At 53.3% G+C, this 25,151-nt stretch overlaps 1 protein-coding gene across 4 annotated transcripts in view; it reads right to left on the bottom strand.

Annotated features, from left to right (window-relative positions):
- The window catches only part of PAQR5 (progestin and adipoQ receptor family member 5), a 91,418-nt gene that overhangs the window by 6,440 nt on the left and 59,827 nt on the right, over positions 1-25,151 (bottom strand). For all 4 annotated transcript variants that reach the window (XM_067751887.1, XM_067751874.1, XM_067751889.1 and 1 more), the window contains 5 exons: positions 21,495-21,622; positions 18,405-18,610; positions 13,930-14,056; positions 5,271-5,367; positions 2,274-2,415 (listed from right to left, as the gene is read on the bottom strand). In XM_067751887.1, coding sequence (XP_067607988.1) covers positions 2,274-2,415; positions 5,271-5,367; positions 13,930-14,056; positions 18,405-18,610; positions 21,495-21,622 — 700 coding nt within the window. The remainder of the gene's footprint in view (positions 1-2,273; positions 2,416-5,270; positions 5,368-13,929; positions 14,057-18,404; positions 18,611-21,494; positions 21,623-25,151) is intronic.

Raw genomic sequence — 25,151 nt, 5'->3', positions numbered from 1 at the left:
TCCCCCTCCCAAATTCATATGTTGAAAGTCCCAACCCCCAGTACCTTAGAATGTGATCATATCTGGACATAAGGTCTTTAAGAGACAATTAAGTTAAAATGAGGTCACTAGCGTGGGACCCACTCTGATTGGTGTCCTTCTAAGAAGGGGAGATTAGGATGCAGACATGCACGTACACAGAGGAGAGACCATGTGAAGAGAAATGGAGATGGCCATGGGCAAGCCAAGGAGAGAGGACTTGGAAGAAACCAACCCTGCCGTCCCCTTGATCTCAGACTTCTAACCTCCAGAATTATGGGAAAATAAATTGCTGTTGTTTCAGCCACCCAGTCTGTGGTTCTTTGTTATGGCAGCCCTAGCTAATACGACACAAGAGTTAAAGATTCTCCTTCAGTTAAAAAAAAAAAAAAAAGGATTCAGTGTTGTACCCCCAGGACTTAACCCAGAGTAAGTATTCAATAAATGTGTCCACAGAAGGGACCAGCCTGGCCATCTGCCCAACTGAACAAGAACAGAGTCAGGAATGAGGATGTAGGAGAGTTGAGTAGGTGGCCAATGAGTTCCTTAGGGCAGGGAGCTGCCAGCACTCCAGCCTGCATCCCCCAGGGAGGAAGTGTGTCTGGAGGGGCCCCCCCTGCCTCACTCAAGCCATACTACTGGGCTGTATCCAATTTCCAAATCTGTGTGTGATGCAACGAAGTGGTTCCTTATCCAGCGAGAGCCGTGTACTCTAAGGACACAGGGCCAAGCAGAAGGAGGTGATCAGCTGTGCTCACCAACTGAGGCACAAACCTGTCTCTGTTAGGGCAGGAGATCAAAAGACAGAAGAGCCACGAGCACTGAACAGATGTGAAATGTGCCTGCAGCAGGAAGAGTGATTTCAACAATCCCTCCTGGCAGGAATAGGGAGGAACTTCCTGTGGGCGTTGGAGAGGGAGCCCAGCATCTGACTGACTGTTACTTAGGGACGGAGAACTTTCCAAACCCTTTGTTAAAGATCTGTTACTAACTGCCCGTCTGGCCAATTTCCCCCCATTGGAGTGTCTTTCTGCTCTAGGCCCAAGAGGACAGGATAGAGGTGAGTCAATAAAATGTTATTAAGAAGCCAGAGCTTGCAAAACAAGGCCCCCCCACCCAGACTTCGTACGCTACCACCTCTGTTTCATCTGGCTGGAGCTGGGGCGGTGGACCTGCTGGGCAGGTTCCTTAGGCAGGTTCCAATCCCCTGGCCCTCTCATCTCCCTCCTTTTTTGAAATCTGCCCTCTAAGCATTTTGCTCCTTGTAATCCCTTCTGGCAGGAGAGAAGAAGTAAAGGAGATGAAACTCTAATCAGAGCAAACAAAGAAAAATCTGGCCATGTGTCTTGGGCAGAAGATGGAAACCCATGGACAAAATGGGCTTGGGGAGAACCGAGGTTCCTGCCCGCCACCTGGGAGTGAGGATCTGAATCCCCATGGTATTGATAGCTTATCTAAGGAGGTCTCATCCCAGGACTCATCAGCCTCACCAGAAGTGGCCCAAGGGTCCCTCCTCCAGCCAGTCCCAGAGCCAGGGTGGAGGAGACACGTTCCGCAGTGCCACCCACTTTCCTAGACAGAGAGGAAGGAACCCTGCCAGCAGGTGTAAACCCCTGTGGTTCCAACACCTCCTCTCCACCACATGGCTTCTCTAACTTGAGTGAGCTCAGGCTGACCTGGAGAATCACACAGCTTCTGAGACACGGGATGTCTGGGGGCTGGGACCGAGAATCTGCATGTTCCCAGGTGATGCTGAGACTGCTGGTCCAGGGGCCATACCTGAGAACCACTGCTCTACCACAATTCCTGGCCCCATCGTACCCACCTGAATGAGACAAAGACACTTTCCTCTCCTCGGCACAGCCCCCTGCCAGCTGGTACTCTCAGAGCCAGCTGTACCCTGTCTTTCCTCTTCCTCTTTACGGCTGCCTTACATGTTCATTTAATAACGGGATTTCACATTCTAGGTAATAATGGGACTCTGCTGTCCCCATACCTGCTGGAAATGCTTTAGAATCCTAGATCCACCTCCTCTCCATCCTCTGCCATCCTCCCTGGTCGTCCACTGGCTATGTACATCCTGGCCTCTGTCACCTTACAATTTCACTAACCTTGGTCTGTGCCTGGAGAACTTCCTGAAGAATTGCTTCTCTCCCTGCCCTGGCCTCTCTTTGCAACTATGTGCACTGGTGTCAGGGATTGGGAACCCTCCCTGGACAGGAGGGCAAGGGGCATCGGGGCCACCAGGCACTCACCGATGTAGTCGAAGCGTCCAGGAGCCAGGCGCTCCGGCAGATGCGCGGAGTAGAGAAAAGAGGCCAGGAGGGTCACGGCCATGTGCTTCTGATGGTACAAGGTGGCTTCGTTCTGTGCACTCTCCCCAGGGAAGAGGAATAGCTGCAGGTATTTAAAGAAACGTCAGGTCTTAAAATAGATAACCAACAAGGACATACTATATAGCACAGGGAACTCAATATTCTATAATAACCTAAACAAGAAAAGAACTTGAAAAAGAATAGATACATGTATATGTCTCACTGAATCACTTTGTTGTATACCTGAAACTAACACAACATTGTTAATCAACTATATTCATTATAAAGTAAAAATTTTTAAAAAGAGAGAGAGGAAGGAAGGAAAGAAGGAACGTATGTCAGGTCTTGAGAGGAGGCCTGCAGACATCCCCACGCATATGTGTGGACTCTGTGGGCCAAGGCCGTTCCCTCTCCAGTTCTGTGGCTTGAAAGGGAACTCGCAGGGACTGTGTGAGCAGGCTTCCTGTTCTGAGTGTGATCAACTGAGACCCAAGGCAACTGTAGTTTAATCCCCCGCACGCTCATGAGAGCCTTTGGATTATTTAATTCCAAAAAAAAAAAAAAAAAAGGAAAAGGAAAGAAAGAAAGGAAGGAAGAAAAGGAAAACAACAGAAGTGAAGACAAAAGTAAAGGAAAAGAAAAATCCAGTTAGATATATCGCTACTTTTTTCCTGGGGCTAAAACGTAAGTATCATAAAAAATGGCCTATTCACACTTGAACTCACTTCTAACCAGCAGATCCCCTGAATTGATGCTCCTAATTAAGCCTTTAAGGCCTAAAAGTCCCTGGAAGGCCTTCTGAATCATCACAAACTATTAATTATGGACATTACGCTGGTGTGGAGTTCAGTACGGTTTTTGTACGATTGTTATAAATAGTGGCGGCAGCCACCACTACGGAGGGCACTAGGCCGGGCCTTTTACATGCATCACTTCATCAGAGCCTCAACAATGACCACAAGGCAGAGACTATTCCCCCCACTTTGCAGATGAGGCAACTGGGCTGGAGGGTGACTTGCAAACCACTAACTAACAGTGAAGTCAGGCTGATTCCAGAACCTGTGTGCTCAGCCACATCGTCATTTAGGGTAAGCCCTCCCCTCCCCCGCTGCCCACTGGCTGGTGCAGTGCCAGGAGCACCCAGCGCTCATAACAGCAAGAACCTGTGCTGTATGCTTTGGTGGCCTTGTGGGACCGGCTTGTTCTTTGCTCTGGTTTCCTGTGTGTGGTCTGTGTCCTCGAAGAAGGATTCAGGGAAATGGGCTGCATCCCCATCTCTGGGTCCCCCCCAGGCCCACACGAACTCAGCAGGAGCACACGCTCAGTGCCTCAGCTAATGAAGCCAGCTCGACCCCCCTCCTTTATCCCTGGGCCCTGCCATCCTGGCCTCATGCAGCAGACCCTTATGCTGCCTCTGGGAGGGGAACTCCACCCACTGGGCCTGGGCTTGGCATTGCTGAGCCCATCAGTTCTGTTTATTTGATTATTCTCCTCTACCCCCTGTGAAGGACAGGATGTCAGCCTCATTTAAAGATGAGGAGGGCTTCCCTGGTGGTGCAGTGGTTAAGAATCCGCCTGCCGATGCAGGGGACACGGGTTCGAGCCCTGGTCCGGGAAGATCCCACATGCCGCGGAGCAACTCAGCCCGTGCGCCACAACTACTGAAGCCCGGGCGACTAGAGCCCGTGCTCTGCAGCAAGAGAAGCCACTGCGATAAGAAGCCTGCGCACCGCAACAAAGAGCAGCCCTGGCTCGCTGCAACTAGAGAAAGCCCATGTGCAGCAACGAAGACCCAACACAGCCAAAAATAAATAAATAAAATAAATTAATAAAAAATTAAAAAAAAATAAAGATGAGGAAACCAAGGCTCAGAGAGCTTCTGTTCATTGCCTAGGGTCACACAGCCAGTGAGAAGTGGGACTGGGATTTGAACTTTCCCCCTTCTTGCCTTTCCTCCTACACCCTCTTCCTTTGTGTTCTCCATCTAATTCCCATCTATCCTTTAAGACCTTCATTCATACATTTTCCTTCACTACTACTACTATGTTAATTGATGATAATATATAATACTGCATTTACTGGACTCTCACCACCAGCTGGCACTTTACACATTGTCTCATATAATCCTCCCCACAGCCTGACAAAAGGAGGTGTTATTACCAGGCCATTTTACAGATGAGGGAAATCAAGACACAGAGGTGGAAGATAACTCATCCAATGTCTTGCAGTGAGTAAATATTACAGATTTGCCTCCAGAGCCCGCTCTCCTGGTCACTCTACTGAACCCCAGGCTGCTTCCCCTGCCCAGCCCTCTGCGATTGCTCCTGGGCCCCCAGTCAGCACTGGCCACTGGTGCATCTCCTATGTTCATCAGGGCCTCTGTGTTCATGCCGTCTCTTAATTAGTCTGCAAGTGCCATTAAAGGAGCATCTGGGGGCAGAGGGGCTTCCCTGGTGGCGCAGTGGTTAAGAATCCGCCTGCCAATGCAGGGGACACGGGTTCGAACCCTGGTCCAGGAAGATCCCACGTGCTGCAGAGCAACTAAGCCCGTGCGCCACAACTACTGAGCCTGCACTCTAGAGCCTGCTAGCTACAACTGCTAAGCCCGCGTGCCACAACTACTGAAGCCTGTGAGCCTAGAGCCCATGCTCTGCAACAAGAGAAGCCACTGCAAAGAGAAGCCCGCGTACTGCAATGAAGAGTAGCCCCCGCTCACCACAGCTAGAGAAAGCCCACGCGCAGCAAGGAAGACCCAATGCAGCCAAAAATAAATAAATAAAATAAACTTATTAAAAAAAAAAAAAAAAGGAGCACCTGGGACTCTACTCTTGTGTGTCCCACTGTGACCAGGATGGCGCTCTGACCCGCAGAGCTCAGGACACAATTGATTCCCTGATGCTACCAACAGGCAGAGAGGGGTTGGAGTCGGGCCCTTACCCTGGAGAAGATGGGAAGGGAGTCCCAGGTGTAGGGATAAGCGAAGGCCAGGACACGAAGCATCTTACAGAGCCTGGGCTTCTGGACCTCAAGAAACCTAAATCAGGGAAGGAAAGGGGGGAGAAATGAGAATGAAAAAAGAGTTTCAGTAAATAACACACACATGCACATTAAGAATAACCAAGGGCGAGTAACCCACGAAGGACAAGCATTTTTGCACAAGCTCCTCCTATGGCCAGCAGCTTCTCCCCCAGCGCTCTCCACTTCTCCCACCCTGATGGGAACAGCTCAGTCTCAGATGTGGAAAGAGCTCAGGGTGGGCGGGGAGGGGGCAACCGTCTCCCAGCATCCTGAGAGGCTCCTGGGGCGAGCACCTCTGCGAAGGTTGAGATGCTTAATTAGTCAGAGGCACCAGCTGATTACCCTGCAGAAGCCCTGGGTACAATTAGGTGTTTAAGTACTTAAGAGATTTCTGGAATATTTAATACCACACACAGAGATACTGGGCTGGGGAAACTGAATAAGCATGGTCCTTCCTTCTCTCTTTCATCATCACCCCCACCTGCCTCCGGTTCCAAGACAGATGAAGCCAGCATTAAAATGAGTGGTGCTGACTGTGGCAAAGATAGGCAGCTCCTCCTGGATGGAACACGATGGGGCCTCAGCTGGCTTGGGCCCAGCCTGAGGAGGGGGCAGCAGCTGAGGGTGTGCGGAGCCGGGCAGCACAGATGGCAGGCTGGATACTGGAAGGGGAGGGGTAAAGAGAGGCTCCACATGAAACCACAGCCCTGAACTGGGGCTCGGGCGAGGGAGAGCTCACATGCCCAGGCTGGGCCGGGAGGCAGGGCTGGTACCCACTTTAGCAGCACAGTGTATTGTGGGGGATGGATCCTCCCTTGGTGCCCACAGGGCTGCGAGGCCAGAGGACCCCCAAGGGTGGTGTGCAGAGCCTGGGCGCCGAGGCTCGTGGGGTAGCTGTTCTAGTGCAGCCCGTAAGATGAGGGAGGCGCTGGGGCCATCTCAGCCCCCCGTCGACAGTTCTGTCCCTCATTGCACTCTCCAGCGGGGATGGAGTCTATGTCCCACCACTGCTCTTCACCTCTGCTCCCCAGATACCCCGTCCCAGCCCACTGGCCTGCCCCTTCTCCACCAAACATAGACTGCTGCCCCTGCAGCCCAGGCCCATCTCCCCCTCCAGGTTATTCACGTCCCCTATGAGCCAGTGCAGTCACCTGACTACAAGCCCCACTGTGCCCACATCCTTTGGTGTGGAAAATGGCAGAGACACCCACATCTGCCTCCTGAGTGGTCGGGGAACTCTCCTCGAGGGCAGAGCTGGGTCTGCTCAGCTCTCCATCCCCAGTGTCCAGCTCAGAATCGTGTCTGAGGACATGACATCGCCAGGCTGCTGTGTGCCTTCCAGCTCTCAGGGCAGCCCAGCCTGGGGATCCCTGTTCTGGGTAAGAGGTGGCCACCGTGGACCCCGAGAAGCCCCATAACCTCCAGAGATCAGCTCCAACTTTGCTCCAGCCCATGGGCATGTCCCTCCTTCTTTCCTGACCCTGTGGACACTGGGCAGAGATGGAAGAGAAGTTCAAGAAGGAGGAGAAGAAATAAGGGACCTCAATTCATCGTCCCCCAGAACAGAACCCCAGCCTTGGAAGGAAACACAAACCCCGGGATTGGTGAGGTTGCACAGGGTCACAATCTGGCAGACACCCTGAGTCTGATCCTGTCCCCGCCCTTTGTGACCATGTCATCCAGCAGGTGATGTAACCCTTGTGTGCCCCAGAATCCTCATGTGTAACATAGGGACAACAACAGAATCCCTGCAAGGGATTGTTGCAAGGGTTTGATAAAATGATGCTCGCAAGGAGCTTACAGCTGTGCACAGCACAGAGTGACACTCACGAAATGGCAGCTTTTAAAAAGAACGTGTGTTGTAGGAGCCATCCCGTCCCCATCCTGTAGCTACGTCGTACCAGAAAATAGGAACAGGAGGGACCAGATGAGTTCTGCGTGATTTGCCTAAAATCACAGGAGCTAATAAGAGGCAAAGCTAGGATTTACAGCCAGGGCCATCTGGCTGGCTTCCCACCCTCTCCCCTCATGCAGGGAGAGCAGGCATCTGACCACTACCCAGCCTCTGTCCTTACCTTACAGACACCCCTCTGCCCCAGGAGGCAATCGGAACACACTCCCGCTGCCCCAGGAACCAGGGCCCATCTCGATGGCCTTCTCAGTCCACGCTGGCAGACCCTGTCCAACCACGGCAAGCCCACTCCCTCCCTCCCCATGCACTGCCACCGCCTATCACCTCTGGGTGCAAAGAGACTCGCTATTAAAGCATGCTCTTTCTGCGGCCACTTACACAGGAAGAAGGCTGGCTCTGGCTGACGAGGGCCATCCCCCAAACCATGGATTTCCTGCAACTTGAGACATTTCGCCCGGCCTGATAAAGTACTTTCCCAAGGGCAAACGAACCAGCCTCTCCAGCTGCAAAGCCGAGTCTACAGAGGGAAAAAGGAGAAAAAGCAGAACAGACGAGAGACAGCAACAAAGAATAAGAGGCAGAAGGGCCAGCAGCCACAGAGGCGGAGTGGGGGGGGGGGGGGGGGGCGGGGGGCGGTTCCCACTACCAAGGTGCAATTCCAAATCAGGCCACAGGGTGTCGCCACAGCATACTCCAAAGCACCCCACACCACAAAGCCTCCAAAGCCTCGCCTGGTAAGGCAATCCCTGCACCCCAGAGCTGGGAGTCAGGGAGCCAGGTTTCCTCTGCCTAGAACCAGGTGGGCAGGAAACACTGGATTTGGGGAGAAGCCTCCAGCAAGAGAGGGTTGATACAATACCAGTCTATTCTGAAACCTGATAAATTCTTGTTGCAACAAAGCTGGAAAGATTTGCAGGTGAATTCTGGAACTCGTGCTGGAAAGAAGTGGGCCTTTGGAAACATCATACTGTTGCGGAGGTGTGTCTGTATGTGTGTTGGGGGCGGGTGTTACGGTAGTTTGGTTGTTGTGTGGGTGACATAGCAGGAATGTGGACATTTCCACGTGCTGGCCCCTGGCCCTAGCAGCACCATGTCATCTGACTGAACCCTCTGACCTCCAGATGTATCTGAGAACCACCGTCTGCTAAGCCTCCTGTCTCCAGCTCTGACCTCCAAACCCCCTTCCAGGCCTGCCCCATGCCTCTCTGAGCTGCCACGACAGCACTGCCACGGCAAGGCTCTCACAGCACAGCTCACTAACCACCAAGGGTGAAAATTCATCTCTCCCTCACAGCACCGACCACAAGGCATTTCACTGAGCAAGTATGTGTCCAACGGTTGGATGCTTTGAATGGATGAACAGAAAAGTGTGTACAGTGACTCGTGGTGAACAGCAAACACTGTGTAACTAACATTCCTGAGAGAGGGGTGGTGCCTTCCTGGGCTTTCGGGCTGTCGGCGGGTATGAGCAGGCAGGGTCTCTGTCACCCTCACCTGGCTCTGAGAGCCACAGAGAGGTCACCCGTTCTGTCATTGCCCCCTTCAAATGCTGCAGAACAAGAAAGCGGTTTTCTGGAACGTGTTCCTTTGAACTGAATTCCATGATAAGGATCGAGAGACCAGTTGGGGGAGTCCACGTCTCCCTGGGTGGACTTTACCTAATGGACATGTATCGTAAGGGAATGAACGCCAGTAGGACCATGCTACTCTGGGAAGCATGTGGATAACTAAAGCATGACTCCTGAGCTCCACGGTCTGCTGCTCGGGGAAGGAGGTGGTTCTCAGCCACTCCCGGCCATACCACGGACGGATAGAGCGGGAGAGGGGAGGCAGACGTGGGCTTGGGGGATAGGGAAGAAGGCAATGAGAGAAAGCTTGGAAAAGGCGCTGAAGCGGGCATCATAGAATGCGCGCACCACAAGGAACCCAGGGGACATCTTCTTAGATGCCCCCTGTTTAAAGGCCGTGATTGGCCAGAGGCAGCACAGCAAGTCTGTGAAATCGGGACCCCAGACGGCCCTCGCCCTCCTCCACCTGCTTCTCTTGAAGTTAATCAGGGCCAGAGCCTCTCCGCACACACGAGTCCCCTTCCTCACTCCTCAGACACTGAAGACAAAGACAGAGAATGAAAACAAAGGGGACGGGCCTTGTAAGAGCAGGGATCCACGGACACACGGAAAGCAGAGCGGACAAGATGCGAAGGAGGCCGGACGGGCCCACGGGGGGACATCCCACTCTATCCTTGACTCTCAGCATGTGGGGTTTGCCCCTCTCTCCCTTTCTGTCCCCCAAGCTCCCACTTAAGCCCCACAGGGCACGGGAGCTGAGCCCACAGAATTGTCTTCCTAGGAAGTTGACTGTCCTTCACGAGGACAGGGCCAGTCCTCTGTAGGACACACGAGGTGCTTCCATTTCCCCCGCCTCTCTCTAGCCCCCCTCTAGCTTCTCTCCCCGCTTCCAGCCCCACAGGCTCTGGCAACTCTGAAGCTCCTTGTTGCCTCCCAATGCCATCCCATCCTCTCCAGGCCCTCGCCCTTGTCCAGGCTGTTGGCTCTGTCCAAAAGGCCCTTCCCTCCTCTCCAGCTAAAGTGTTTGACCTTCCTCAACACTCATTCCTAAGGCCACTTCACAGAAGCCTGGGAATCCAAGCATTTTGTATTATCATTATTTGCTTACGTTATACCCTGTAATGCTACACACTGAAAGCCTTTTCCTCTGGCCTTTAAAGGAAATGATGACTCCATCTGGACTTTTTGAGGGTCTGCAGTCTGCTTCTCATACTGCATGGGGCACTCTCTGAGGACGAGGACTGAGCCTCACTCATCCCTGTCTTCCCAGGTCTTAACATGACACTTGGAGCATGGCAGGCATTTAAGGAATGTTGAGTGGTTGGCTGGATGCACTGATGGAAGGATGGGTGGTTGGGTAGGTAGATCAATGCATGAATGGGTGGGTGGATGGATGGATGGATGGATGGATGGGTGGGTGGGTGGGTGGGTGGTTGGGTGGGTGGGTGGGTAGCTGGATGGAAGGGTGGATGGACGGATGATGAACGGGTGGATGGATGAATGGGTGGGTGGGTAGATGGATGGATGGATGGATGGATGGATGGGTGGGTGGGTGGGTGGGTGGGTGGATAAACTGAATAAGTGGATGGGTGGATGGATAGATGGCTGGGTAGATGGATGGATGGGTGGGTAGCTGGATGGAAGGGTGGATGGACGGATGATGAACGGGTGGATGGATGAATGGGTGGGTGGGTAGATGGATGGATGGATGGATGGATGGGTGGGTGGATGGGTGGATAAACTGAATAAGTGGATGGGTGGATGGATAGATGGCTGGGTAGATGGATGGATGGGTGGGTAGCTGGATGGAAGGGTGGATGGACGGATGATGAACGGGTGGATGGATGAATGGGTGGGTGGGTAGATGGATGGATGGGTGGGAAGATGGATAGGTAGGTAGATGGATGGATAGATGGATGGATGAAACAGCCACAGATGTGCCCCATAAACAGAAATAATCCATTTCATTGACAAGGGAGAAGCCCCAAATGGACATTCAAGAGATTCCTGGCCAACCTGCCCTGCCAAACAAGTTTGTCTAAAGGTGCCAGGCATGTCACATCCAAAAGACCCATTCAGGGACTTCCCCGGTGGCGCAGTGGTTAAGAATCCGCCTGCCAATGCAGGGGACACGGGTTCGAGCCCTGGCCCGGGAAGATCCCACATGCCGCGGAGCAACTAAGCCCATGCGCCACAACTACTGAGCCTGCGCTCTAGAGCCCGTGAGCCACAACTACTGAGCCTGTACACCACAACTACTGAAGCCCACACTCTCTAGGGCCCGCATGCTGTAGCTACTGAACCCACGAGCCACAACTACTGAAGCCCGCGTGCCTAGAGCCCGAGCTCCGCAACAAGAGAAGCCACCGCAATGAGAAGCCCGCGCACTGCAACAAAGAGTAGCCCCCGCTTGCCACAACTAGAGAAAGCCCGTGCGCAGCAACGAAGACCCAACGCAGCCAAAATTAATAAATTAAAAAGAAACCAAAAAAGACCCATTCATTGTACCCGAACAATCAGGGAGGACTCCTGGCTAGAAGAAAACAATATACCCTCATGGCTTATAGGTGATTCAGGAAGATTAAAAAAAAAAAAAGTTCCAAGAATTGGCATTGGGAGTTCATGGGAAAGCAGTCCTGGATCATGAATGGCGGGACTGTTTCTTCCACCCACGAAGCCCACCTGCCCCACCCGTCCGCAGTGCTCGCCTCCCTCTGATCCTAAGTTCGCAACAGCAGAGCCACACAGCCCCGCAGAAGCTAAACAGGCAGGACAGTGGCTCGTCCAAGGACCTGATCCAGGTGTGTCTTTGGCCCAGGCCTGTTGGTGAGCCCTCACATCCAGACACTGTGCCTCCAGGCCACGCTTCATCTCTCTTGGGCTGTTTTTAGCATCAGTGTTACTTTTCTATGTATGTTACGCCTTGTCTCACCCGAGGCAGGGACCCGATCTCCTCCTCTCCCCCACCCGTGGCAGCCCTCACAGCTCTGGCCTGGCACAGAGGTTGCGCTTCAGAAAGAGCTTTTAATCGCCAGAGCCCTTGAGGAATTGGGGGAGAAGGAAATAATAACCCCATGATGTCTGATTCAGTTTTCTACCCTCTGGGCAGACCCTATCTCCTCACAGCTGGAGGGGCGCTCTGATTTCCAGGAAGAGGGAAGGGGGAGCTTAACCCCCAATCCCACCCCAGGGACGAAGCAACACAAAGCCCAGTCTTGACATTGAGCCTGGAAATGAAACTCACCCCCATGGCAAGCAGCTCTGTGCTTCCCACCACCTGCCTCAGGACAGGTAAGTGGAAGGCAAGTTGGGACAAGCATCCCCGATGCTGTTTAAGGCTCTATCCTTTGGTTTTTAAAGAAAACCAACCTGTCAGGTTTGGGGAACTTGCCTACCTCTGGATCCCACAAAACCAAAGTGTCACCCAGAGAAAGCTGGAGCCAAAATCATTGCGGGGAAGTTGCAGAAGCATACCTCTCCCTCCCTGTTTTCTCCTGGGGAGGGAAGAGGTGGCGGCTGCCAGGAATACGAATTCTATGAGGCCAGCAGCAGTCTATTCGGAAGACTCAGACTGGCTCAGTGGAGTCGCGGGTAGGGGGACAGATGGCCAGGGGTGACCGCCAGCCTTCCTTGGCACTTTTCCTAACCCACCATGAAAGGCCCCCAGCTCCCAGCACCATCTACACAGGGATGTTACCCCAACACCACCATTCCAGAGGTTTCCCAAGTAATTTTGGGTAGTTCAGTTTTATACCAAGAGCTGAATAAACTAGAGTAGTTATCCTAAAAAATGCCTCTTGTACTCGTACTCCAATGAGCTTCCTTGAGTGGAAGGAAAAAAATAGAAGGAATAAGAGCCAGTGAGCTGGGCATGACTCATGGCCACCGGTCTTCCCCGGGGACGTGTTGGACATTTGAATATCATCTATCACCCACCACACAGACAGGCATATCTTGTTTTATTGCACTTTGCTTTATTGTGGTTTTTGCAAATTGAAGGTTTGTGGCAACACTGTGTTGTCAGATGATAGCATTTTTAGCAATAAAGTTTTTTATTTTTTTGTTTTTTTGCGGTACACGGGCCTCTCACTGTTGTGGCCTCTCCCGTTGCGGAGCACGGGCTCCGGACGCGCAGGCTCAGCAGCCATGGCTCACGGGCCCAGCCGCTCCGCGGCATGTGGGATCTTCCCGGACCGGGGCACGAACCCGTGTCCCCTGCATCGGCAGGCGGACTCTCAACCACTGAGCCACCGGGGAAGCCCAATAAGGTGTTTTTTAATAAAGGTGTGCACATTGTTTCTTTAGACATAATGCTATTGCACACGTAATAGGCTGTAGTGTAAATATAACTTTTATATGCACTGGGAAACCAAAAAGTTTGTGTGACTTGCCTTATTGTGATGTTGGCTTTATTGCGGTTGTCTGGAACTGAACCAGTATCTCCGAGGTGTGCCTCTATCAAGAAGCCGGCCCCCTCTGTCCCTATTAGCAGATGGCCCACTTATGGGGCACCTCCTATGGGCCAGGCTTGTGTTAGGTGTTCTGGATACATTACCTATAATCCTTACATCCGTCTCACAAGGTAGCTGTGTTGACCCCACTTTTTTTTTGGCCACACCTCGAGCCTTGCAGGATCTTAGTTCCCCAACCAGGGATTGACCCTGGGCCACAGCAGTGAAAACACCAAGTCCTAACCACTGGACCGCCAGGGAACTCCCTTGACCCCATTTTATAGATGAGCAAACTGAGGTTCAAGGAGGGTAAGTGACTTGTTCAGCAACAGGACAAGCTACATAACTTGTAGAGCCCAGGGCAGAAGGAAAGTAGGGAGACCCCCTTGTTCAAAACTCATTAAGTGTTTCGAAACAACAACAGCAGGGAATTAAACCAAGTGCGGAGCCTTGTTGATCACAGGGCCCTGAGCGCCTGCACAGGCGTGTGCCTGTGAAGCTGGTCCTGCCCGGCCACTGGAAGTCCATCTGGAACTGAGTCCCAGGTTCCCGAGCATCTTTTCCACTGTCCCCTCCAACAGTCCAGGGAGCTGCGTGCTCTGTGCCGCCCCCAACCCCATCCCACCTGAGACAGAGCAGCCGGGTACCTGGAATAGCAGGAGAGGCCGGTGCTAATGATGGTGTTCAGCACAGCCAGGGCCACGTAGTAGTCGTGGAAGACGGTGTTCACCAGCGCGTCCGGGAACACATAGGCAGAGTAGGCAATGGCCGAGCCTGGGAAGAAAAACCAGCCTTGGGCAATAAGCCAGGACTCAGCACTGTCCGGACTCCTTGGGAAGACCAACCCCCCCCCAACATCTGGCTGAACCCCCCATCATCCCCATAGACCATGAGCAGTCCTGCCGCTCCCCCCTTGCTTATGCCATCACGCATCACCCCCCCCAGCATGAGAATGTTCTGTGAACCCAGCGCTGCTCCAAGGGCTTGACATGCATTAACTCACATAAACTTTACAACCACCCTCTGACATCAATCCTGCACTTATCCTCATTTTACAGATGAGGAAATGGAGGCACAGAGAGGTTTAGTAAGCCTCCCAGGGGCACACAGCTAGAAAGCAGCAAAGCCAAGCTTCAAACGCAGGCAGTTCAGCAACAGTCCCTGCTTTTAACTATGGTCCACGGTGACACCCCAGTGTGCTCAGCTTTGCTCTGAGTGTGCACATCTCACCTGCCTGATGATATGGGTGTCCCCTGTGGAACGATCAAGCCTGCAGGGGAGGGGAGGGTGGGATGAGGGAGGGCCCTTGCCGAGGCGAGGTGTGTCATATCAGCGGGCTGGGGGACTGGCCAGCTGAGAGGCTGGGCGTGAGATGCTAGCCTCAGCATTTTGTTTCGTTTTAGGTTTTGGAGTCTGTGAGAGAAGGGTTACTGAAGGACCTTTTAGAGACCTGTCTGCTGCAGCTTTTGTTTGAAAGAACAGGGGAGATCACTGTCCTTTTCAAAGGGGACGGATGTGTCCAGGAGCCTGGACCAGATGGCCTCTCCAGACACCCTCACCTGCTGAGGTCCCTTTTGAGAGAGGCAGCTGCAGGCCTGTCAGCCCAGAGCCTAAGATCAGGCCTAAGGACACCTGTTATCCAAAAACAAAGAACCCTGGAATGCTAGTTCAAGGCTGACCTCAACCTCAGGCCATGCAGGTTCAACCTCTGCCTTTGATCCCATGTGACTGGTGAAATCTAGTGAAGCCCAGGGATGTGTCCAGGGTCATACAGGCAGAAAGGGCCAAGAATCACCACTCCTGGTACAGTGCTCCCCACTCCTGCAGGCTACCTGTGAGATTTCAGCTGGAACTGCCTCCAGGGGGACAGATTCTTGCCTCAGCCTGATACCATGGGGAAGCTCCCATGGGGACCGGGATGCATCTGCTCTGGGGATATTGGCTGGGGCCAAGCTCCACGGGTGACATAAGAGCAAAGGAGACTCAGTCCCTGCCGAAAAGCACAGTGGAAAGGGAAACTGGTGAGTGCCTCCAGGCGGGTTCCAGGGTGAGGTGGATGTCCAGGATGGGCACGCATGCAGTCAAGCGGCTGACCTTGGAAGCATCCTTGGAAGATGGGGGATTCTTACGGGTGACTGAGGGCAGGGACGGCTTTCCAGGGAGCGGGACCAGGAGACACCTTGGGATGCCAGACTGAGGAAAGTGAACGTCCCCTTTCAGGCAATAGGGGGCCCACCGAACGTTTTTGAGCAGGGGATTAAGATGGTCAAAGCCTAGTGCAAGTGTGCGGGAGGTCCAAGAGGGAGGGGAACAGCTGGACATCGGGGAGGAAGCTGAGCAAACGCCACCCTCCAGGGATCGAGGGTTTCCACGGGGTCGGGGAGGAGGAGAGATGGCTGCAGACCAGGGAGTCCCAGGTGGATCCCACAGGCTCTCTCAACTGACCAGACCTTCCTTCCAGGTTTACTGAACACCCCCATGTCAGGCTCTGGGCTACGGACTGGAAAGCCAGATGTGAAAGACGCATGGCTGTCCTCAGGGAGTTGTTCCCAGTGCAGAGCAGAAATGAAGGAATCAGACAGAGCTCCACGGAGGTGGATCCAGGCCCGGGGACTTGGAGGAAGCCACAGGCAGGGGCCCTGAGGCTCCCAGGCCCTGGCTCTGCCGTTTACAAGCTGCGTGACCCGGGTAACTTCCCTTTAGTGTTCTCACCTGTAGCGTGGGTATAATGATGGTCCCCACCTCAGGGACCTGCTGTCAGGGTTAACTAGGTAATCGTGGTAATCGCTACCTTCTGTTGCTTACTAAGTGTCGGGCACTGTCCGACACACTTCACTTACAAAACCCATTTAATCTTTATAACACTCCCACGAGGAACATACTATGCCAACTGTATCTTGCCTAAGAGCATATAAGTATTGGGGGGGGTGCAGTTAGGCCGCTAAGCCCCGCGTTAGGCCACCCCTTCGTGATGTGGGATGTGGGTCGGGTGCTCGGCACGGAGCCTGCCGTGATGCCTCTGAAACGCTTGCCCTTATCATAACTGAGTCTGGGGCAGGCGATCGAGGGCGATGGAAGCTGCCGGGTTAAGGAGTTTGGACTTCATCCCAGGTAACCGGGAACCTAGAAAAGTTTAAGTGGGAGGAGTGCCATGGTCAGAAGGCCTGGAGGAAAGCCCGCAGGGCAGCTGGGTGAAGCCCAGGGGAGAGGCGTGAGGGACTGAGTCAAGCCGACGGGGGCACGGCCGATTTGAAAAGTATGTAGGAGAAACTCAACTGAGTTTGCCAACCGATTAGACAGGATGGTGAAGCGGGGTGGGTGGCGAGTGAGAGGCAGGGGGAACTTGATCATTCACAGATTTCTGACTCGAAGGGGAGTACATGCAAGGGCGGGGGCGGGGAGGATGTAGACAGTCTCTGTTCCAGGACTGGATGCGGTGTGGAGCTTGGGTGAGCAGTTTACTAGAGATGGGGTTTGGGAGTGTCCCCCAGAGGTGTTGGGGGATGGTGTGGGAGCAGAGGAGATCTCCCAGGGAGCCTGACCATGGAAGAGCAGAGGCCCCAGAATGGACTCCCAGCTTGTGCACCCATGGGGGGACGGAGGAAGGGGAACTGGCCAAGCAGGATGAGCGTGTGAATGGGTGGGAGGAAAACTAGGAGGGAGTGATGTAACAGGGGCCAGAGGAAGCGGGGGAGGTTTGAGGAGCACGGGGGTGCCCCTGCATCAAAGGCTGGAGAGAGAGCCCACGGGGCCTGCGTGGATCCTGTGAGGCAGGAGGAGGCTGGGGCCTCGGCAACCAGAGTTTTAGTGAACAGTGGGGACTGGGCAGCAGAGCACTGAGGACCGGTGAGCACGTAGAGACTCGTGTGTGTGTGTGTGCGTGTGTGTCTGTGTTTGTCTATGTATGTGTGTTGGCGTGTATGTACACACGTGTGTGTTACTAGTGAAGAGAGAGGGAGAGGGGCGGGAGAACAGGTTGGAGGTAGGTTCCTCACACACCCTCTTGGGCAAAGGGAAGATGGTGACTTTGCTTTCACACCTGGAGCAGGACCAGGTGGGAGGAAGCGGCTAGAGCTGGGATGCCCACAACTGGGGGAGAGGAGAGGAGACAGGAGGAGAGGGTGTCAACCCACCACCTCCCCTCACTCTATCCCTGCAGCTCTAACCCCTACAAGCCTCCAGACCGATGGGGTCTGTGACCACCCCCTTCTCTGCGGGGCACAACAGAGACCGGCACTGATGAGTGGAGTTGGTTCACCCTGGCCTGTGACAGCAGATTGTTAGTGTCAGAGAACTCGCAAGCCAGTTGTTAAACACAGCCATCATTAAAAATTGAATGACAGGGCTTCCCTGATGGCGCAGCGCTTGAGAACCCGCCTGCCAATGCAGGGGACACGGGTTCGAGCCCTGCTCCGGGAAGATCCCACACGCCGCAGAGCAACTAAGCCCGTGCGCCACAACTACTGAGCCTGCGCTCTAGAGCCCACGGGCCACAACTACTGAGCCCGCGTGCCACAACTACTGAAGCCCGCACGCCTGGAGCGCGTGCTCCGCTACAAAAGAAGCCACTGCAATGAGAAGCCTGTGCACCACAACGAAGAGTAACCCCCGCTCACCGCAAGTAGAGAAAGCCTGCACACAGCAAGGAAGACCTGACGCAGCCAATACATACATAAAATTTATAAAAAAAAAAATTGAATGACATAAACTTACAATGCTATCCATCATATTAACAAGAGTAACAACTGTTCAGTCAATGCACCCGCTGTATCTGTACAGAGGAACTGCTACGTAATGGGGACCTACCATGCATCTCTCCCCAGCCCTGTGCTCAGTGATGTCGGCTTGAAGCCGGCCGTGGCAGGAGTATTTACACCACAGCAAACCTGCCAACACCACGGACCGGGACTTTTGTCCACAGAGAGCCAGTTGTTAAATATTTGCCAGAAGGCCTTTGGACAAGTTTCTTATAAAACACTCATCAGGCACCCGGGCAGGGGCACTGGCATTGCGGTGACTCTTCCGGAAGCCCACCAGAGCCTCACGATGACCCCAGCTCCCAGGGGAAGATGCAGGTGGTTCAGTCCCAGGGAAGAGGAGACAAGGGCAGGGCCTGACGTACCCAGGCTGAAGAGGTTGACGGCGCCGTAGTCCAGGAAGTAGCAGATGTGCCGGGCGTTCCTGGACATGGAGCTGAAGGTGTGTGCACAGCTGGATGCGAGGGGGTACACACAGCTGGCGCCCATGTACACGAGCAGAGGCCAGGAGTAGCTGTCATTCAGGACGTCCGTCACACGCAGGGTGCCCACAAACCTCCACATGAAGAACCTGGAACACAGGGGGACACCCTCAACCTCCGAGACAGGGGCCCTTCTTACAGTCCTCAGCCGACCTAAGCTGCCTTCCATTTCCCTGGGATGACCGGCTCCTACATGGTCTCGCTTTGGTGACATGCCATGAGCGAGGAAGGGTGAGTGGGGTCCTTTTTGGTTGGAAATAGGCAGGATGGGCAATGGTCCAGTCCCCTCCCCCTGCGTGTGGTGACAGATCCCTTTTACAGCATCTTGCCCAGGTGACTCTCCAGCTTCAGCTTGCATGCTTCCAGGGACGGGGAGCTCACCCTCTCTTGAGGCAGCTCTGAGTGTTGCAAAGTGTCACTGAGCCTCCATCTGTCTCCCTGGAATCTCCCTCCATTGGATCAGCCCTAGGTCTCCCCATGAGCGCAACAGAAAACAAACCCATCAGATATCTCAAGGCTGTCTTCATAAGCCCTCACACCTCTCTGAGCTTCACATTAAAAAACCTCGGTTTAGGGCTTCCCTGGTGGCGCAGTGGTTGGGAGTCCGCCTGCCGATGCGGGGGACGCGGGTTCGTGCCCCGGTCCGGGAGGATCCCACATGCCGCGGAACGGCTGGGCCCGTGGGCCATGGCCGCTGAGCCTGCGCGTCTGGAGCCTGTGCTCCGCAGTGGGAGAGGCCACGACAGTGAGAAGCCCGCGTACCGCAAAAAAAAAAAAAAAAAAAAAAAACCTCGGTTTATTCAACCATTCCTCATGGGATCCAAATTCGACCTTGTCGTCATCCCTGTGGTTGGTCCAAGTTCCCCTTGCAGGAGGGCACCTCAAAGAGAAGCAGTCCCCTCTGTGGGGTCTGGAAAGTCTGGAAGACAACAGGACGATTTTCTCCCCCCTCTTCCATGCTATTCCTCCACTAATCTCACCATCTCTTTTCTGAGGGGCCTGGTCCCACGGCTAAGCCTAGGCCTCCAGACCCTTCTCTACATGGAGACACTGCACAGCTCTGTGTCAGATCTGCCTAACCTACAACCCATGCGTGGGGTTCTTGCTTATAGAGCTGCCCGCTTCCACAAACCTCTACTAGAGAGCCAGGCCCCTTGCCCACAAACTCTCCCAGGGAAGGGACGAAAAGCTTTTCACGCAGGAACCCCAAGAACATCGCTAGCTTCTCTGGCTACATTTGTGATCTCTTCCCTCCTGTCCCAGCAGAAATCAAGCTTAAGCTATCTGCTATTTTTCAAAATGTACCCTTTTATCATCTCGCGATTACGCCCGAGGCCCGCTTCCCTGGGGCATCTTTCTCCGGCTCTCCCAAGCCCTCCTTGCTGCTCTGTGTTGAGCTCTCAGGGCCTGGCAGTACAGGGGCGTCATGCCCAGTGGGGCGGCCCCTGCCAGCACGTCTCAGCTGTACAACAGCTACAACGGGATCTGCGCACAGCAACTCAAGCCCCGCAAACAGGGATGGTCAGGCTGGCACAAACTTCAAAATAGCCTAAGTTACCTGTGGTTCATCCAGAAAATGGGACACCGCTCAAAAGCCAGAGAGGCTTCTGTGAAGGTCAGACAAGAGATCTCTGAGGGAAAAGCAAGGGAGGAAAGAACCAGGTGCTGGGTGTACACACATGTCACAGATGCTCGAGTCTCTAGAAAAGCATTCTGGGAGGATGCACGAGCAGCAGGTCACCCCGGCGGCTCCAGAGAGGACGCAGAGGGGCCGGGGGAAGACGCCGGCTCTACTCCCTTCTGCAATGTTATCATTTATTATCATTTAGACTTTTTACCCTTCTGGGAGGTACCAGAAGGGCAGCAAGTGCGTCCAGTTGACTTAAATTTAAAACAACGAGCAGCCTCTGTGAGCAGATCTTGCTGCCACCCCGACCAGTCTGCAGGCGCTAGGGCTTCTTTACAGGTGGTCCTATCCCACCCCAAGCCTGAGCTCTCCCTCTTCTCCACTGGCGACGTTTCTGGCACCAAGCAGCCTTCCCCTGCATTTTGCCCTGGGTCTGTCTCTAACTGCTGGCCAGGCAGGACCCCGTCCTCGGGCCCCTCTCTCTGCCTGCAGCACGCCCTGGGGTCCTTCCTACTCTCTTCCTACTCTCAATATGATTGGGAGGGGGAGTCCAGAGACTAACCTGTGCCAGAACTTGCCAGGGGATGTAAGGAAGTCACTCCTTTCTCTGGGCCGCATCTGTGTCAGCCAGTGGTGGCCTGAGTCGGCTGGTGGCCCGCATGACTCCCATGGTCCTTCCAGCTCTCGTATACTATGACCCCATCTCCACCCTTCACTCGCTACGCACAGGCACCAGGTATGTGAAGCTGGTCTTCGGTCCCCGCCTTTCTCAGCCAGGTCCCTCCTCACCTTCCTGGCAGCTCCCATTTGTGCGTGTGCACGTGCCGGAGCATTCTCTCGGCTGGCTCCGTTTCAGTGCTGCCTGACCAAATACTTCACAGCTGCTGTGGTCCCAGGCACCCACAGCTCCGTGCCCGATGCCTTTTCCAATGCCTCCTCCCCTAATCCTCAGGGCAACCCCAGGAAAGGCGCAGGCTAACCTGCTCTGCGTGTGGGAAAATGCGAAGCCCAGAGAGGTTAAGTGACTTGCCGAAGCTAGGGAATTTTAGCCAGGGCTTCCAAAAGACCCAGAAAGCCTCCAAGACCGAATAAGACAATCCTCTCAAGTCAGGACCCGAAGCAGGGGAGCAGGGAAAGACCAGGGAACTTCCAGGAGCCCCTCCAATCCTACCACAATCTGGGTCCTAGAGCTCACCCCAGCAGCAGACCGCCACGCCTCCCAGCACCACGGGGGAGTCCCCCAAATCCCATCACGGAATCTCAGCTCTCTCCACCCCAGCTGTGTTTAAAGAAGCCCCAGTCCCCAGGCTCTGAGTGAGCAGCTGGTCAAGGGGGCTGGGAGGTACCAGAAGGGCAGCAAGTGCGTCCAGATGTTGAGGGTCTCATTGGTCATTTGGAAAAGGCTGAGGAGACAGGCCGTGGCGGAACTCTGTGGATGTCGGTAGCCGAAGAGGATGCCCTGCTCGTGGAACACCTGCAGGGGGAAGAGAAAGGGGCGCCGAGATGAGACGAGAGGGTGGCGGGAAGGTCTCAGGAGGAACGTCTCCGGTAGTCTCTAGTTTTCTCCCAGGCTGTGCACTTGTACACTGGAGCCTGGAACACTTGACCCCGGGTCCTTCACCTGCCTCCCTCCCATCGCTTCTAAACTCCCACGTCCTTCCAGAAGCCTGCAGTCAGGGGGAGGAGAGGATTCAAGGCCCTGACTCCCTTTGGGGATCCAGCCTGTCTTTGCATTCCAGATGCACTTACTCCTGTCATGAATATTGCCTAAGAATCTGCTTTCGCACCCTGTGCAGGGGGCCTACAGCCCAGTCTTCGGATGCCTTCGTGGTTGGTTGACATATATGCTGCCTGTTCGAGCCAACAAGCCTTGGATGTCAGGGGCTGGTGGGATGATCTCTGCGGAAGATCCCTCCCCGCCGGGGCCAGGATATATTCACCAAGGTGCTTCATAAAGGCCTGTTGACGATGAAAACTATGATGGCATCAGCCTGCGCTGCAGGTGGAGGAGAAGGCTGGTCACAGCAGGGCCCACGCAAGCTCCCCACCCCACGCAGCCCACCTGGCAAGGCTCTCAGTAACCATCCCGGATGAGAACTTGGACGGGTCAGGTAAAATAGGGGGTGTCAACCTGCTTGGAGGACTGCATCACATCCATTAAAAATGGTAATTATAGAGACGATGAGGCATGAGGGTCAAAAGCTCAGGATGCGATATTAAGTGAAAAAAAGTGGGATGTCAACTGTATTCCTGCCATGATGACAGAACTATAGAAATTTTAAGTACACATAGTGGGGTGGAGACTGGGAGAAACACGGAAAAGGAAACAGTTTTATTTGTTGAACTAGCAGGATTTGCAGGAGATTTTCTCCCCCTTTTGTGTTGATCAGATCAGGGTTTCTCAATCTGGACCCTGTTGACATTTGGGGCCAGACAATTCTTTGTGCTGGGGGTGGAGCTGTCCTCGGCATTGTTTAGCAGTAACGTGACAACCAAAAATGTCTCCCGAAATTGCCAATGTCCCTGGGGGCAAAATCTCCCCTAGTTAAGAACCACTGACTTAGCCGAATGTTGTTATAACTTTGAGAGGTAAGTAAAAATAAGTAGATTAACTGAGGCAAATAATGACAATGACAATATTAGTAATCGTAATGTAAATTGAATCACAATCAATTTTAAAGGTTTCCCTCTGATTTTCTAGGGCTGTGGGAGGAATGGAAGGCTGGGAGAATTCCTACCTAACCACCCATTTCCCATTTGGGTTACCAACTTCTTAATTTAAGAGAGGATCTTGATTCAAAAATACACAATATTTGTAATGACCTATAATGGAAAAGAATCCGAAAAAGAATATATATGATAACTGAATCACTTTGCTGTACACCTGAAACTAACGCAACATTGTAAATTAACTGTACTTCAATTTTTAAAAATGGTTTAAAAAATAATAAATAAATAATCAAAAACAAAACAAAAACCACAAGAATAGACAATGTAGGGACTTCCCTGGTGGCACAGTGGTTAAGAATCTGCCTGCCAATGAAGGGGACACGGGTTCGAGCCCTGGTCTGGGAAGATCCCCCATGCCGCGGGGCAACTAAACCTGTGCGCCACAACTACTGAGCCTGTGCTCTAGAGCCCGTGAGCCACAACTACTGAGCCCGCAAGCCACAACTACGGAAGCCTGCGTGCCTAGAGCCTGTGCTCCACAACAAAGACAAGCCAGTGCAATGAGAAGCCTGTGCACGGCAAGGAAGAGTAGCCCCTGCTCAACACAACTAGAGAAAGCCCGTGCACAGCAACAAAGACCAAACGCAGCCAAAAATTTTTTTAAAAGAATACACAATGTATGGCATAACTTGGACTATATCTTGAGGTTCTGAGTCAACAGGTCTCATGGAATAGTAGAGAAATTAGTAAGGGGATATCAGAGTAAAGAGTCAAATCTGCACCCATTAGGTGCCCTATGACCTTGAGCTGGGCCACAACTCTCAGGGCTCAGTGTCCACACCTATGAAATGGGGGGCCTTTGCTCACCAGATGGTGAGCACATTCCCATCTTGGTTCAATTCTGGGTGAAACTAGTCAACTAGGGACAGGGGGAGAATGAGGTTGGTTCATGGTCCAGTGAAGAAATACTGTTTGAATTAGGTTTGGGTTTTAGCTAATTAAAGCGATTTGTTCCAGTTTTTGATTCACTGTGCATTTCTGCTGACATCCCCGGTTTTCAGTGGACAAGCTTCTCTAATGGGCAGCAGGCATGTCGGCTTGCAGCTGCCCACCCACCAGGGTTGCTGACAAGGCGGCAAACGGGCTCATGGCCTTCAGCCTTTGATTCAAGCGAGGACGATGGCGCGTGCTTGGCAGGCACGCGTAAGGCCCTCCAGCAGAAACTACAGGCCTATCATTCTACCTGTTATGTTTATTGCTTTCTTCCTTAAAAAAAAATTTTTTTAATAAATTTATTTATTTTATTTTTGTCTGTGTTGGGTCTTTGCTGCTGCGCGCGGGCTTTCTCTAGTTTTGGTGAGCGGGGGCTACTCTTCGTTGCAGTGCGCGGGCTTCTCATTGTGGTGGCTTCTCATTGCGGAGCATGGGCTCTAGGCGCACGGACTCAGTAGTTGTGGCAAGTGGGCTTAGCTGCTCCGCAGTATATGGGATCTTCCCGGACCAGGTCTCGAACCTGTGTCCCCTGCATTGGCAGGCAGATTCTCAACCACTGCACCACCAGGGAAGCCCTCTTTTTTTTTTTATTAAAGCACTGGCCTCTTGTTAAAATGCAAGGACTCCAGAAAGGAGCAACTGTTATTAATTATTCACTGCTTCATGTGAATAAGTTCAGCAGATCCCGTATAGCAGGAGATCTTACAAGGGGCCTACAGAGCCCTGGGCATGTGAGGGTGACACACAGGGAGGAAGCAGGGCGGGGCTGCAGGACAGCTCAGATGCAGTGACAGCCACAGCTGGACGGTGGATGGACAGGACCCAGAGCAGGGGGGAGTCTCCCACATTTTGTCCACGGTGACTCAGGATATGACTACTGTCTTTCTCTCTTTGGACCCTGCATTCTGGGAGGCAAGAGAGGATGCTGATAGAGTCAAAAGCCAGAGGGGAACAGAGGAGCTGGGAAGTCCACAAACTAGACAACTTGACCACACTGAAGAATCTAGCCCCAGACCTGGGGAGAATGCCTTACCACCAAGGCCAGGGTTGGGCACAGATTAAAAGAAACTGCTTCCCTCTGACCGGCTATCCTGACGCCAGACATGGGGGTAGGATTTTAAGCAGCCCCTCCAAAAAAAAAAAAAAAAAAATGACAGATGGATAAAGGATGGATAAAAGAAAGGGAGCCCCTCTGTCTCAGAAGAGTGATTCTGCCTCTGAGCCCCTCCAAGCACAGGAAGGGAGACACGTTCTCTCCATTGTCCGGCTCCAGCCTTAGCAAAGCACTTTGCATAGAATAGATCCTCACAGGATGCATGCTACATAAATCTGAACAGCAA

The sequence above is a fragment of the Pseudorca crassidens genome, chromosome 1 (assembly GCF_039906515.1).
Source record: "Pseudorca crassidens isolate mPseCra1 chromosome 1, mPseCra1.hap1, whole genome shotgun sequence".
Lineage (NCBI taxonomy): Eukaryota > Metazoa > Chordata > Mammalia > Artiodactyla > Delphinidae > Pseudorca > Pseudorca crassidens.
This window is presented reverse-complemented; position numbering and strand designations above follow the sequence as displayed.